Source organism: Oryctolagus cuniculus, chromosome 5, assembly GCF_051225735.1.
Source record: "Oryctolagus cuniculus isolate XC-2025 breed Fujian yellow rabbit chromosome 5, ASM5122573v1, whole genome shotgun sequence".
In the NCBI taxonomy this organism is placed as follows: Eukaryota; Metazoa; Chordata; class Mammalia; order Lagomorpha; family Leporidae; genus Oryctolagus; species Oryctolagus cuniculus.
This window is the reverse complement of record NC_142871.1, coordinates 18,082,477-18,097,651: the sequence shown is the minus strand read 5'-3', so window position 1 is coordinate 18,097,651 and position 15,175 is coordinate 18,082,477. Positions and strand designations below refer to the sequence as shown.

At 49.2% G+C, this 15,175-nt stretch overlaps 1 protein-coding gene across 1 annotated transcript; it reads left to right on the top strand.

Moving 5' to 3' along the window:
- Window positions 1–832: 832 nt before the first annotated feature.
- Window positions 833–7,187, top strand: LOC103347344 (UL16-binding protein 1). The gene is made up of 5 exons (XM_051841273.3): window positions 833–1,319; window positions 3,472–3,729; window positions 4,120–4,395; window positions 5,215–5,346; window positions 6,155–7,187. Exons 1-4 carry the CDS (start codon window positions 1,232–1,234, stop codon window positions 5,337–5,339), a joined length of 747 nt encoding a protein of 248 aa, XP_051697233.3. The 5' UTR covers window positions 833–1,231; the 3' UTR covers window positions 5,340–5,346; window positions 6,155–7,187.
- Window positions 7,188–15,175: the final 7,988 nt, after the last annotated feature.

The window sequence follows — 15,175 nt, the reverse complement described above, 5'->3', positions numbered from 1 at the left end:
AGAACCAAGGCCATGCAAGTGACCACACTATTTGGCATCATCAATATGATCTTCAAAGAACATCTAAAAAGGAATTTTGAAGGAAAAAAAGATAACTTTAACCAAAAAGTACCCTTTGTAGTTTATTTTTCAAGTATCTGACTGTGAACTACAATGACTCTTCTCTCTGGTGTTCCCTTGAGACCACACATTTAAGTTCAATGAATAAAACTGCTGTCCCTCAGGAAGTCCAGGGCTCAAAAGAGACTCAAGAAAGAGACTACTTAGAAAGTGTGTGTTTTCCCCATTCACATTTAGACCACTTTTATCAGGATGTATAAGCATGGAAAAATAGACATTTTTTCATGTCATTAATTTAATAATAATATTAAACAGCAGAAGTGGTGAAAATAGCCAATGGTGGTGGGGATAAAACCTGTGCAAGGCTGAAAGAGCTAAAAATAAACTCCAAACATATTCTGGACAGCTAAACCCAAACATTCCCACTAAGTTATCGTCCTTGAAAAAGGCAGGAAAATAAAAAAGATAACAAATTAGTGCCAAAAAGCCACCACTGATTAACCATGAAGGCATTTTGAAAATGGAAATGTGGAAAAATGCAAAAGGCTGCTTTAAACAGGACAGCGAAATCACTTCGGAATCTGACTTGGAGAACAGCTTTAAGGCTTTCTGTTATGCACACCGTGGTCTGGGCCACCGTGCAGGTGCTGGACTCTGGCCTTTGGATTGGACAGAAGCGTCCCAAGGAGCAACTCCACTGGCCACTCGCTGGGCAGCCTCCACCCCCCTTTAACACCAGAGCCCTGTTAGCTCTGAGCACTCAGGGCAGGACAGGGTAGTTTGAGTTGTCAGGCAGGGGACTGAGCTTCTCACTTGCTGCCCCTCCAACTACTGAAAACAAACAAACAAACAAAAAAACTGCTCAAAAAGACGTGCGAGCAGAAAATAAGAAAAAGAGACATGAGGAATCTCACGCACATTTAAGGAAAGCAGCAACCTTCAACAATAGCGCTAGAATTTACCTTGTGGGAGACAGCCCTGCCCTCTGTTTTAGACTCAGACTCAATGCTAGCCTGAAACTTGAAAGAGGAAGTTGTAAGGAGCCTGACAATTACCTCAGAGCGACGGAAGGTCCTCTCTCCCGTCCACCAATAACCGCCCTTGAAAGAGGGGAGTTGGGGTCCTTAAATACCAGCTCTCACACGCCTCCAGAGCTGACACTCACTCCAGGATGGAGCTGCTGCCCGGGCACCGCTTCCCTTCCCTGCTGCTTCTACTGCTGCCTCTGCTGGCAGCTGGGCTCTGGGCGCCGCTGGCTGGTGAGTGCTTTCAGGGCAGGGCACAGGGCAGGGAGAGAGGGTGGGGACCTCCTCGCGGGCCTGCGCTTCTCTGTGGAGGCTTCTCCCAGAAGTCACAGGAGGAGGATGGGAGGGGGTGTGGAAACTGCTGGAGCCCCAGCCCCGTCCTCCGAAACTGGGTGCTGAGCCTGGATGAGTGCGGACCCTGCACGGAGGCGACCGCGGCCATCCCCCTCCCTGCCTGCATCCACAAACTCCCCCTCCGACCCACCTGTGTCCACTCACTGCCTCACCGCTCACAGCCTCATCAGGCCACGGCCCTCCTGAGTTGCTGAGTCCCTGTGAGCCTCTGAGCCAGTCTCAGCACGGGACCAGGAACGCTGGGCTTCCAGTCCAATCTGTCCCTTTTTCATCGGGCGGGTCCTGACTTCTCCCCTACCCCTTGGCGCCTATCCTCTGCCTGAGGACGCCCCAGGCAAGCAAATCCCCAGCCCAGGATCCTAAGTCTAAGGGGTGGGGACACCATCCCGCACCCCCCCCCCCCCGCCCCTTTCAGGCAACTTCTGCAATTCCCCTGGCTGCTGGGAGACAGCACTGTAGAAGATGAGCTTTTTTTTTTTTCACACAGGAGTTGGCCAACTTGTGTAAAGGGTGACTGTACAAGTCTGAGTCATCTGTTTCCCCAGCTGCTCAATTTTTCTTGGTGGCCTCAGTGACATCACCAGCCAGGGACAACTTGCAAAGGAACTAGGGCCCAGATCTGAGCAGGGTCCCATTTGCCCACCCCAGTTTGTGGCATCTACAGTGCCCCGGCTGTTGGAGCCCCAGCCCGCAGGGTGTCCTTATTGAGTGGTCTCGGGTGCGTGGGTGAGAGTCAGCAGCAGATTCTGTCCTGCGGTGGCTTTTGGTGGCCGCAGGGAGAGGAGTGGGGTCCTGTGGTTGCAGCATTACTGCTACTCCTGTGCTGTCCAGCGGGGTCCTGGGTCCACATGGGGATACTCCCTGCAGCCGAGGGGTGAGCTCATCTCGGAGTGAGTGGTGCTGCCTTGCACTGGCATCAGTGGACAGGCTCCCTGCTCCTGAACCCCACCAGGAGTTCCTCACAGGCGAGGGGCACGGGTGGCTCCAGCTCAGGAAACTGAAGATCTGGGCTCGAGTTCTGTGATTTACCCAGGACCAGTGTCCATGGGATGCGCGTGGAGATTGCGGTTCCTGGTGGTGGATGTTGGAGTCCTCGTGTGCTTATTCCCCGAGTTACCCAGGCTTTTCTACAACCAGAGTCCTGCAGTAAAAGCTGTTGCTGTCTCTCACTGTAAACCTGTGACTGCCTTGACCTTTCCTGAGAAAGAGTTTCCTCTCCTCTCACTGGGTCCCGCTCAGTGCTGCTGTTTTCAGTCCTCGTCTGGACAGGAGATTTGGCCTCAGGTGCGGGTAGGGGAGGCGGTCATCATCCAGCCACTGTGCTAACTGCTTCTGCCAGCTTCTTCCCGGTGTGTGGTGTCAGCCCTGGTTGGGTTCACGTAGGAGCATGTGTGCGTGCACTCAGGTGACAGGTGCACTCCTGTATGTCCACCTGTCTGTTCACACTCTTCTCTGTAGGACCCCCCAGCTGACTGATCTGCCCTGATCGCCCACTCCTGCCATACTCTGGAAACCGTGTTTCTCAATGCTTCCCTCCTATGCACACCTGTCTTGGTCTTTCTTTTGCCTCTTGGAGTCAGTTCGGCTAGAAGCTCGGAGAAGACAGTGGCTGTCCAGGGACCACCCACACCAGGCTTCCCCTGCTGCTGCCTGGGCCAGCATCGTCTGCGCCAGCTTTCTGGAATGTCCATGTGGTTTGCACTTTCTTATCACGTGGTGTCGGAGTTTCTGTTCAGATGCGTGTGAGCTTAGGTACTGTGTATGCTTACACAGGACTCCTGTCACCAGCCCCCTCCGAGTCTAGTGGGCCATGCCGAGGACCCTGTGTACTTGGTCAGAGAACCTGAATGAATTACAAGGAGCACAGGTGGCAGAAAGTCGGGAGCCAGTGATGGAGTTGCAATGGCGGGAATTGATTTCCATGCGTCCTATCCCTGCCCTTCAGGTGGGCTCCTTAGACTTGGAGCTGGGGGAGAGGTTGAGTGTGAGTCCTTTCTCATCCCCACACCTCACTCGTGTTTCTCTTCCACAGATGCTCACTCCCTTTGCTACAACATAACTGTCAATCCCAAGGCCAGACCCAGACAGCAACGGTGTGATGTTCAGGTTCACGTGGATGACAGGATGATTCTGCACTGTGATTGCAGCTTCACTCAGATCAGCTTTTTTGACCCCCTTGGGAGGGAAGTGGATGCCATTGACAACTGGGCAGAGCAGACAGAAATGCTGCGAGACGTGGTGGACACCCTCAACCAGCAAGTGGTCGAAATGAAACATTCCACAAGCAAGGGTGAGCCTGAAAGACCCTGGGCAGAGGGCAGGTTTGTGAATAAGGACTGAAGATTTCCATGTGCAGAAATGGATACTGGGGTTCCTTTGGAGGCCCAGCAACAGGGCAGGAGTGGTAGGACATCAGGGCGAGGCGATGAAAAGGGGACGGGAGTGGAGGATCCCAGGTGGGGCAAAGGGTCTGTCAAGACTGATCTGGGCATGGGGACTTCCTTATGTTTCTGTGAAGTTGCAAGTTGGCCCCACTCAAGTGCCCCAGGAGGAAGTGCAGGATGCAGAGGACAGAGCAGGGCCAGGAGATACCAGAGGGACGGTTGGGAGAAGTGGATCCCAGGTGGGGCAGAGGACCTGTCAAGACTGATCTCTGACAATGTCTTTCCAATGGGGGCAGATCCCCCGAGCTTGCAGGGCAGGATGTGCTGCTGGCATGGAGCCAGCGGCGGCAGGCACGGGTCTTGGCAGTTCAGCTTCGGTGGACAGATCGGCCTCCTCTTTGACCCAAACGCCAGAAAGTGGACAGAGGTTCATCCTGGGGCCAGCTGGAATAAGACGACCTGGGAGAATGACAGGCAGCTGACTGACAAATTAAGCAGGGTGTCCATAGGAGACTGCACAAGGTGGCTGGGGAAATTCTTGTTGCCCTGGAAGGTGATGTTGGAGACTACAGGTAACTAGGGATGGGGTGGCGGGAAGGGGTGCTCTCTGGAGATGAGATGACGCCACCGTAGTGTGTGCATGCAAGGTGTGGGTGCTGTGTGCATGTGAGTGTGCTGTACCGGGGTGTGTGTGCATGCCAGGATATGGGTGTGTGTGCATGTAAGGGTGTAGATGCTGGTGCGTGTGGTGTGGGAATGTGGGTGTGTATGAATGAGAGTGTGGGTGTGACGATTTATGTGTGCTGTGTGAGCCTGTGAGTGTCCTGTGCTGTGTGTGTGCCAGGGTAGGGTGCTGTGTGCAGGTGTGTGTGAGCCTGAGTGTCTGAAAACATGATCCAGTGTGATGTGTCCCTCCCTATGACAACAGCAGCATCCACCGCTGTGCCTTCCCTCACACCTCTCCTCCTCCTCCTGCTCATCTCTTCCTCACGGTGTGTATTTCAGTCCCCTCACGTGCCCTCCTGCTGGCATCCACCCGTGCCTGTCGCTGTTTCTAGACCTTCTCCCATCGCCATCCCCTCTTCCTAGAATACCAGTTCTCCCATTTCTCTGCTCTCTCTCTTTGGTCCTTCAGAACCATCTCCAGGTCCAGCTCCTGCCCCCCTTCCTGGCCACCACCCAGGAGGGATGGTCTGCATGGTCACCCTGGCTTCCTCTCTGGCAGATCTTTCCCATCCTCCCTCCGTGCTACTCCAGGACCTGTCACAGCAGCTGCTCAGTATAGGTGCCAGCTGTGTGCACGGCTGCCTTTAACAGGAGCAGGAGCTGGAAGGCCTCTCCTGGGGTTTGGAGTCTGGATGGGGGCCTCCAGTCTTCTGCTTCCATTTCAGCGCGGCCACCCACAACCTTAGGAGTAGTTGCATCCAAGGCCACGGCCACCATGCCCATGCCCTGGGCCTTTTTCCTGCTCCTCACCAGCTCAGTCCTCCTTGTCGTGCAAGGGGAGCCATTCTGAGTGACAGGTATGGAGGGCAGCATTGGGAGGGAAGCAGAGGGCAGATGGGATTGGCTGGGATGATGGCAGAGGGAATTCCCCAAGTCCAGTCCTGTCCCCTGGACTGCACTGTCTCATTCTGGAAATGAGACGAGGAAATCAGTCCTCATGTCCCTCAGTAGCATTAACTGGGACCAGCTCAGCCCTGAGTTCTAATGAATTCTCACTGTCAGGAGCCAGCCTGGTGGAGGGAGAGGGGGGGGGGGCCCTTTCCTACACCAGGTTCAGCAGCTGGTTCATGGCCTGTGGGTTGAAGAAGGCTTAGCCAGCTCAGGATTGTGTAGCGCAGATTCAGGGCCCAGTCACGGGATATTGGGGCACAGGAACACAGGCACAGGGTTTGTGGGCAGCAAGCAGCATGGACGCTCCACTCGAGGAGTCGTTGTCAGAGATTCCATCCTCAAAGCAAAGAGGATGCTGACCCCTTCCCAGGATGAGGGGTGGGAAGGATTTTGTAACCCAGCTCCTAAGGCAGAGGGCAGGGCGTTCCTGGTACCAGAGAACCTGTAAAAGGTCTTGGTCCCCCTGCAGGAAGAGAACTGTGGGATGCTCCAAGGTTAAAATGAACTAGCAAGGTCTGTTGTAAGCAAAGTCCACTCTCAGGGCAGGAGAGCGGGTGGGCAGGTGTACAGCATCTGTGCTGAGAATCTGAGGAAGATTCCTTCTTTATTGCATCTGATGGGGGGGGGGTGGAGAATTCCTGAGATGGGAGGAGGACTCTAGGAGTAGCCGGGGCTGTCCTGGAGCAGGGAATCACCTGTCTTTTCTCTAACCAGGGCTTCTCCCATCTGTGATGCTGGAATCACAACCACAGTGACCGCACTGCTGACATGACACTGCCTATCTGGGACATTCACCACTGGGTGCCTTTGGAGTTGTTGGGCCATGGAAAGTGCTTGCAGCCCTCTTGGGCCTCTGGGGTCTACTCACGTCGAGCTGTGTGCATTGAGAGCTCCCCTACCCAGGGACTTTGGCCTCTGACTTCTTCTTCTGGGAAGCAGGACAAGCCTCTGTCTCCTGTGACCTCATCAGGCTGAGGAAGGATGTAGGCCCTGCCTAGGCCAGGAGCCCAGATTCCGTGCTGAGTGGTCCAGAGTCTGTATATGGAAGCGTTAGGCTTGAGGGAACAAGGGAAGTCCTAGGAAACTTGGTCGAAGAGACCCTTTTATTTTTTAAGCTTTGTATCATTGACACCTGGAATAGCCCAGTTTAAGATCCAAGTTATAAAGAGAAACACGGAATATAAGAAGGAGAGTGACTGCAAGCAGCCGTGCCAGTGAGAGTTTGAATCCAGACTGCAAGACAATACCTGTGTCCTTCTTCTTGTGTTAGTTTCTGTACCATTTTGTTTTTATGTATTGATTCTGTATTTTAACCTGTCATGAGCCGTTAGCCCAAGTTCAGGAACATTGGTGCTATGACTTGGATCACATCTCTTCACTAGCTATGCCTTGTCATTCCCTGTTCTACCAATGGCCCAGCGACCCAATGCAGCACACTCCACTGTGGGAGATCCCGTGAGACTGCCTGCCTAGCCCATGCAGTTATCTGAGTGCTGGCAGGCCCAGGAGCCCCAGGAATGTTTCCCCCAGTCCTGCCTCTGCCAATCAGGTAAACCGCTCCTGGGTGTGGCCCAGGCCCACCTGGAAAGCTAGGAGCCTATGTGACCTTCAAGCTGATTGAGAAGCATAGTGGCACCAATACCACCTTCAGCTATAGAATTAGTGCTGCCCTGAATCGGTTATGTGCCCTCTGCCTGCCCTTTACAAGGTGTGCTTGGTGCTAATAAAGCTGTCGTGTGCCCTGAAACTTGTTTCCGATGTGTCTTATGGAAGAGTGCTGGTGCCCCACCCATGCAGACAGTGTGCGGGACTCCCAGGATGAGCCCGCCACTGGCACCCAATGTGAGGTGTGAACGCAGGTGCAGGCCCACAATGCCTGTCTGCTAGGTGAAGAGGGTACCTCTGTCTCCTTCTAGGGACTGCAGACACATTCGTTGGCTCCCCATGTGGACATGGTTAATAATGGCTGGCCAAGGTTTCTAACTTTACTTATCTTTCTACCTCCACACTGTCCCTTATGTGTGCACTGTGTTTGAGCACCATCCCAGGAAGGAAGCTCCCATGGGGATAGTGAGACTGCCCTGGGCACCTGGTCGCAGCATGGGACCTGGATCACAGAGTGCACGCTACTCCATCCCTGCAGGCTGGGCCTTCCAGGTGCTCCAGGGAAGCTGGACAGGGAGCCCTGGGGGATGCATGCCAGGGGGAGGGGTGCATTCTTAGGGAGCCTAGGTGAAATCTGAAGCCCCAGACTCCTCTCTCCCCAGTTTCAGGCTAGCTTGGGTTCCTTCCAGGACAGAGCCACTCTCAGAACACCCATCTGGCTTTTTAAGGGCTTGGCCTCACCCTGCCAGAGGAAAAAGCGAGGCTGCTCTGTGGCTTGTAAGCTTTTCTATTCTAAGCAAGCTCTCTAGGATGGATCATTTGCATTAGCAGCTTTCATTTACATTTTGACAAATTTATATTTTGATGGGATTGAGGATTTTGCCAACGTTGGACTGAAAAAAGATAATTAGTGTGACAATGTAGGACATGGTATATCAGATAGACCCCAAGGGCCAACAAATGTATTCTGAGCAAGTCAGTGTGTCTCAGAATGGCAGATACAAGAAGAATTGAGTTTATTGTTTTAGAATCAGCAGGACAAGCAGAAAAATGACAACGGATCTTAAGACCACATTGTCAAGGGAGGGAAGTTGAAAACTATTGATGTTGGTGGATAGCAAATGCTGAACGTAGCAGCACCATAGAGGGAAAATGAGGGCAAACATAACTGGTTGGACTCCTGCATGCACACGGGCAATCTAATATGGAATGGTTGGGCGCGGTTCCAAGATGGCAGAATAGGGAGGGAGCTTACTGATCTAGTCCAGGAGATGATAATACAAAAAGTGGAGATAGTATAGTCTCAAGGAAGAGCTAGGGACAAAACAGCAGAGGAAGCTATTCTGAAATTAAGGGACATGATGGACCTACGTGGAGGGTGTGGGCACCCACAGCTCGGGACTCCAGCTGCTGAGTGCCTACGCACCAGCGCTGGAAAGTGAGGTGAGGTGAGACCGCAATAGCTGGAGAAACTGGCAATAAGGCAGCAGGGGGGGCTGGCGCTGTGGCTCACTTGGTTAATCCTCTGCCTATGGTGCCGGCATCCCATATGGGCACCAGGTTCTAGTCCTGGTTGCTCCTCTTCCAGTCCAGCTCTCTGCTGTGGCCTGGGAGTGCAGTGGAGGATGGCCCAAGTGCTAGGGCCGCTGCACTCGCATGGGAGACCAGGAAGAAGCACCTGGCTTCTGGCTTCATATTGGCACAGCTCCGGCCATGGTGGACATTTGGAGGAAGATCTTTCTCTCTGTCTCTCACTGTGTATAACTCTACCTGTCAAATAAATTTTAAAAAAGTGGCAGGAAGTGCCTAGAGGGAATGAGGCTTGAAGCCCTGTGGGGGAAAGTATACCAGCCTAACTAGAGGAGAGAAAAAATAAAAGGCATAGTACGGACACGTTTCTCTCTCTCTGATCACCTCACAAAGGCATACAAGCCGATAGAGCAGGCACCACTTTGGACATACGTAAGAGCTGTGCCAGCTTGTGTCTGTGCCTGGCAATCAGCTGAGTGTAGAAACATGACTCTTGTGGGGACTGACTCTGGTGGGGAGTAATAACAGGAGGCTAAGACCTAGTGACTGTGTGGAACTTCTGAACCAGTATTATGAAAAAACAAAAACAAAAAAACAAACTGAGGGTTTGTGTATCAGAACTCACGGTGTGGCTGTGACTTTGAGTAGTCTTGGTAGGGGACGCCACAAGCTCAGGGAGTCCTGGTTACTCAGTGAAAGACATTGGGGAATCTGAACTTACATTGAGGACTACACAGATCCTTTATGTGGTCCTTGGGACAGAGCAGACGAATATTACACCCACTGGGGCTAGCACTCAGGCACTGGTCTCCATTGAGAAGAGCTCAGCTGAGCACAATTACTTCCCTTCAGATTAAAAAAAGAGAAGATTTATCATGCCAAACCTGAGTGTGTCACCTTAGGCACACCCTTAATCCTGGAGAACTGAACACAGCTCTCTAGCCACACCCACTACAAGCCTCTAGAGATTCAGTGAAGGCAGACAGTCACTTATCTACAGAGTCATAGTACAACAAGTATCGCCACAAATGCTGAACAACAAACACAACAATACAAGAAATAAGAATACGAAAGACAACATGACACTCCTAAAAGAACAAAATACTTCAATACAAGATTATGAAGATGATGAGATAGAAGAAATGCAAGAAATGGAACTCAAAAAATTGATGATATGATACTTAGAAGTAATCAAAAGCAAACACACGAACTACAGAAATCCATGCAGGACACGAAAGAAACTCTCTCTCATGAAATTGAAATCTTAGAAGGAATCAAAACGAAATGAATAATTCAATAGAATAAAAAAGGCACTTGAGATCCTTAAAAACAGAATTAGAGGCCAGCACCATGGCTCACTAGGTTAATCCTCCCCCTGTGGCACTGGCAGCCCGGGTTCTATTCCCGGTTGGGGCGCTGGTTCTGTACCGGTTGCTCCTCTTCCAGTCCAGGTCTCTGCTGTGGCCCAGAAAGCAGTGGAGGATGGCCCAAGTGCTTGGGCCCTGTACCCACATGGGAGACCAGGAGGAGGCTCCTGGCTGCTGGCTTCGTAGCGGCGCAGTGTGCCTGCCGTAGCAGCCATTTGGGGAGTTAACCAACGGAAGGGAGACCTTTCTTTCTGTCTCTCTGTCTCACTGTCTAACTCTGCCTGTCAAAAAAAAAAAAAAACCAGAATTATTTAGGCAGAGGAGAGACTATCGGACTAGAGGACAGAGCACAGGAAAATATACAGTCAAACTGAAGAGAAAAAGAAGAAATTAGAAACCTAAAAAATATCATTGTGAATCTATGGAATACTATTAAAAAACCCAACATTCAGGTTCCAGGAGTTCCTGAAGGCATGGAGAGAGAGAAAGAAGGATTAGAAGGCCTTTTTAGCTACTAGCAGAAAACTTCCTGCCTTGGAGAAAGAAGGAGACGTCCAAGTACAGGAGGCACACAGAACTCCCAATAGATATGACCAGAAAAATCCTCGCCATGACACATTGTAATCAAACTCAGCACAGTGAAACATAAAGAAAGGATTCTAAACTGTGCAAGAGAGAAACATCAGATTACTCTCAGAGGATCTCCAGTTAGACTCACAGCAGACTTCTCATCAGAAACCCTACAGGCTAGGAGAGAATGGTGAGACATAGCCCAAGTACTAAGAGGAAAAAAACTGCCATCCCAGAATATTATATACTGCAAAGCGCTCATTTTGTGAATGAAGGTGAAATAAAGACCTTTCAAAGCAAAAAGAAATTGAAAGAATTTGTCACCATCCATCCAGCCCTGCAAAAGATGCTTAAAGATGTGTTACACACAGAAATACAGAAAATGATCATCAATACCAAAGAAGGTAAAGGAAGAAAATCTCTCAGTAAAAGACTACAGGAAGTTCAAACTATAAATTAAAATATCTTTGGACAAATGGAAGGGCAAAGTCACTACTTACCAATAGTCACATTGAATGTAAATGGCCTCAACTCTCCAGTTAAAAGACACAGACTGGCTGAATGGATTAAGGAACAAAACCCATCTATTTGCTGCTTACAAGAAAGGTGCATGCAGACTGAAAGTGAAAGGTTGGAAAAAGATATTCCATGCCAACAGAAACCAAAAAAGAGCTGGCATAACCATCTTAATACCAGACAAAATAGACTTTAACACAAAAACTGTTAAGATAGTCAAAGAGGGGCACTATATAATGGTTAAGGGATCAATTCAACAGGAAGATGCAACCATTAGAACTGTATATGCACCTAATTACAGGGCACTGGGCTATTTAAAAAATATGCTAAGGGATTTACAATACAATACAATACAATAGTATTGGGGGACTTCAATACTCCACTTTCGGCAATGGACAGATCAATCAGACCAATAATCAATAAGGAAAAAGCAAATTTAATTCGCACTATAGACCAAATGGACCTAACAGATATCTACAGAATTTTGTACTGCATTTAGAAAATACACATTCTTCTCAGTAGTGCATGGAACCTACACTAGGATTGACCACATACTAGGCCATAAAGCAAGATTAGTAAATTCAAAAGAATTGAAATCATACCATGCATTTTCGGACCACAATGGGATGAAGCTGAAAATCAGCAACTCAGGAAACTCTAGAGCATATGCAAATACATGGACACTGAACAACATGCTCCTGAATGAACAGTGTGTCATAGAATAAAGCAAAAACCTTCTGGAAGCAAATGAAGATAACAACACAACATACCAAACTTATGGGATACAACAAAAGCAGTGTTACAAGGAAATTTTATAGCAATAGGTGCCTACATCAAGAAATCGGAAAGGCACCAAATAAATGAGCTATCAATGCCTCTCAAGGATCTAGAACAACTACAGCAAACCAAACTGAAACTAGTAGAAGAGAAATAATTAAAATTAGAAAAGAAATCAGGGCCAGCGCTGTTGTACAGTAGGTTAATCTTCCACCTGTGGTGCCAGCATCACATATGAACACTGGTTCTAGTCCTGGGTGCACTTTTTCCAATCCAGCTCTCTGCTATGGCCTGGGAAAGCAGTGGAAGATGGCTCAAGTCCTTGGGCCCCTGCACCCGTGTTGGAGACCCGAAGAAGCACCTGCCTCCTGGATTTGGATCGGCTCAGCTCTGGCCATTGTAGCCATATGGGGAGTGAACCAGTAGATGGAAGATCTTTCTGTCTGTCTCTCTCTCTCATTGTCTGTAAGTCTGCCTTTTAATAAATAAATAAAATCTTTGAGAAAATTAGAGAAGAAATCAACAAAATTGAATAAAACAATTACAAAAGATCAGCAAAACTAAGAGCTGGTTTTTGAAAAAATAAACAAAATTGACACACCATTGAAAGAGAGGAAATCTTCCCAAATTCTTTCTTTGAAGCCAGATCACCTTAATTCCTAAACCTGAAAAAGATGTAGCAGAGAAAGAGAATTACAGACCAATTTCTTTGATGAACATAGGTGCAAAAATCCTCAATAAAAGCCTGGCTAATAGAATCCAACAACACATCAGAAAGATCATCTACCCAGACCAAGTGAGACTTATTCCTGGTATGCAGGGATGGTTCAACATTTGCAAATCAATCAATGTGATACACCATATTAACAAACTGCAGAAGAGAAATCACATGACTATCTTAATAGATGCAGAGAAAGCATTTTCCATCCGATGGTTCACTCCTCAGAAGGCTGCAATATCTGGAGCTGCACCAATCTGAAGTCAGGAGCCAGAAGCTTCATCTGGGCCTCCCAAGTGGGTGCAGGGGCCCAAGGACTTGGGCCATCCTCCACTGGTATCCGAGGCCATAGCAGAGAGCTGGATCAGAAGAGGCACAGCTGGGACTAGGACTGATGCCCATATGGATGCTGGAACTGCAGGCGGTGGCTTTACCTGCTAGGCACAGCACCGCCCCTTAATAGATATTCTACAAAAATAAGATGGATAGCATGGAGCAGTGGGGCGGGCTAGTCATGCAGCCCCCAGGACACAACCTTTGACTCCCAAAGCCAGTGGTGAGGGAGAGGCCATCTCCTTGGAGCAAGGTGAGAGAAACCTGCAGCAGCTCTGTCACTGGTGATATTGCCTGAGGGACAACTCGCGGTCCACATGACTTTGAGTCCAGCCTGGGGCACTAATGGGGACCGTGGTGCCCACCTAATCCTGTGAAGCCAGAGCATGTTGCTTTCTTCCCATCACCAACAAGGGTGCCTGGCAACGACCAGGAAGCACATGCTACCTTAATAAGGTGGGCAGAGGCTGCTGTGGGCCACACAACTGGGGGATTTTTACTGGAGGGATAAAATGCTGTGGTCCTCACTGACTTTGAGTCTGGCCTGGATGACTGGTCGGGGGCAGGGTGCCAATTAGGCCTATGAAGGACTAACCTTCCCTCACTCAACCAAGGTGGCTGAACTCAACTTGCTAAGGCACAGCACTGGCCAACTTTTTTGGGCAGGAAGCTGTCTCATCCTGTTTGCTCTCTCTGGACTGAGGGGGCCCAAGGGGCTGCAAGCAGATCCCCTTCTACCTGAGACCATGGGGCCTTACGCACTATGAATGTGGGAATTCTGTGACTGTGTGATAGGGTGTGGGGTATGGCTGGGTCTTTGGGTAAGCATCATGTGAGGATTCAGAGTCTGAGAATTCCCTGAGTGCCTGGGGTGGGTTGTCACAGAGGGCTCTGTGCTCACATTGATGAACAGAGATGCAAAATCCTCAACAAAATACTAGCCAATCAAATCCAACAACACATCAGAAAGATCATTCGCAAGGACCAAGTGGGATGTATCCCTGGTATAAAGGGATGGTACAATATTTACAAATCTATGTGATACATCACATTAGCAAATTGAAGAACAAAAACCATACGATTATCTCAATAGATACAGAGAAAACATTTGATGAAGTACAGCACCCTCTCATGATGAAAACTCTAAGCAACTTGGGTATAGAAGGAACATTCCTCAACCCGATCAATTTATGACAAACACATGGCCATTGTCCTATGAATGAGGAAACGTTGGAAGCATTCTCACAGAGATCTGGTACCAGACAAGGATGCACACTCTCACCATTGCTATTCAGTGCAGTCCTGGAAGTTTTAGTCAGATCCATTTGACAAGAAAAAGAAATCAAAAGGGGCCGGCGCTTCAGCTCAATAAGCTAATCCTCCGCATGTGGCGCTGGCATACCGGATTCTAGTCTGGTCGGGGCACCGGATTCTGTCCTGGTTGCCCCTCTTCCAGGCCAGCTCTCTGCTGTGGCCCGGGATTGCAGTGGAGGATGGCCCAAGTGCTTGGGCCCTGCATCCGCATGGGAGACCAGGAGAAGCACCTGGCTCCTGCCTTCGGATCAGCTGGGTGTTCCGGCCGCAATGCGCTGGACGCGGCGGCCATTGGAGGGTGAACCAACAGCAAGGGAAGACCTTTCTCTCTGTCTCTCTCTCTCATTGTCCACTCTGCCTGTCAAAAAAAAAAAAAAAAAAAGAAAGAAAGAAAGAAATCAAGAGGATACAAGTTGAGAAGGAGGAAGTGAAACTATCTCTATTTGCAGATGACATGATTTTATATATAGGGGACCCAAAAGACTCTACCCACAGACTATTGGAACTCAGAGAAGAGTTTGGTAAAGTAGCAAGATATAAAGTTAATACACAAAAATCAACAGCCTTTGTATACACAGACAATGCCTTACCTTACACCTTACACAAAATCCACTCAAATCTGTCAAAGACCCAAGTCTATGACCTGATACCATCACATTATTAGAAAACATTGGGGAAAACCCTGCAAGACATTGGCATAGGCAAAGAATTCTTAGAAAAATCCCAGAGGCACAGGCAATCAAATCCAAAATTGACAAACGGGATTACTTCAAATTGAGAAGCTTCTGCACTGCAAAGGAAATGCTCAGCAAAGTGAAGAGGCAACTGGTAAAATGGCAGAAATTACTTACCAACTATGCAACTGCTAAAGGATTAATAACCAGAATATGAAAAGAGATCACGAAACTCCACAACAGCAAACAATCCAGTCAAGAAATGAACTAAAGACTTAAACAGGCATTTTTCCAAGGAGGAAATCCAAATGACCAACAGACACCCTAAAAA

Excerpts from the sequence above, each read along its gene's own strand:
- LOC103347344 (XM_051841273.3), top strand. The coding sequence starts at position 1,232 with ATGGAGCTGCTGCCCGGGCACCGCTTCCCTTCCCTGCTGCTTCTACTG. Across the intron at positions 3,730-4,119 it reads GAAACATTCCACAAGCAAGG|ATCCCCCGAGCTTGCAGGGC; the intron begins GTGAGCCTGAAA and ends CAATGGGGGCAG. Across the intron at positions 4,396-5,214 it reads GGTGATGTTGGAGACTACAG|CGCGGCCACCCACAACCTTA; the intron begins GTAACTAGGGAT and ends CTTCCATTTCAG.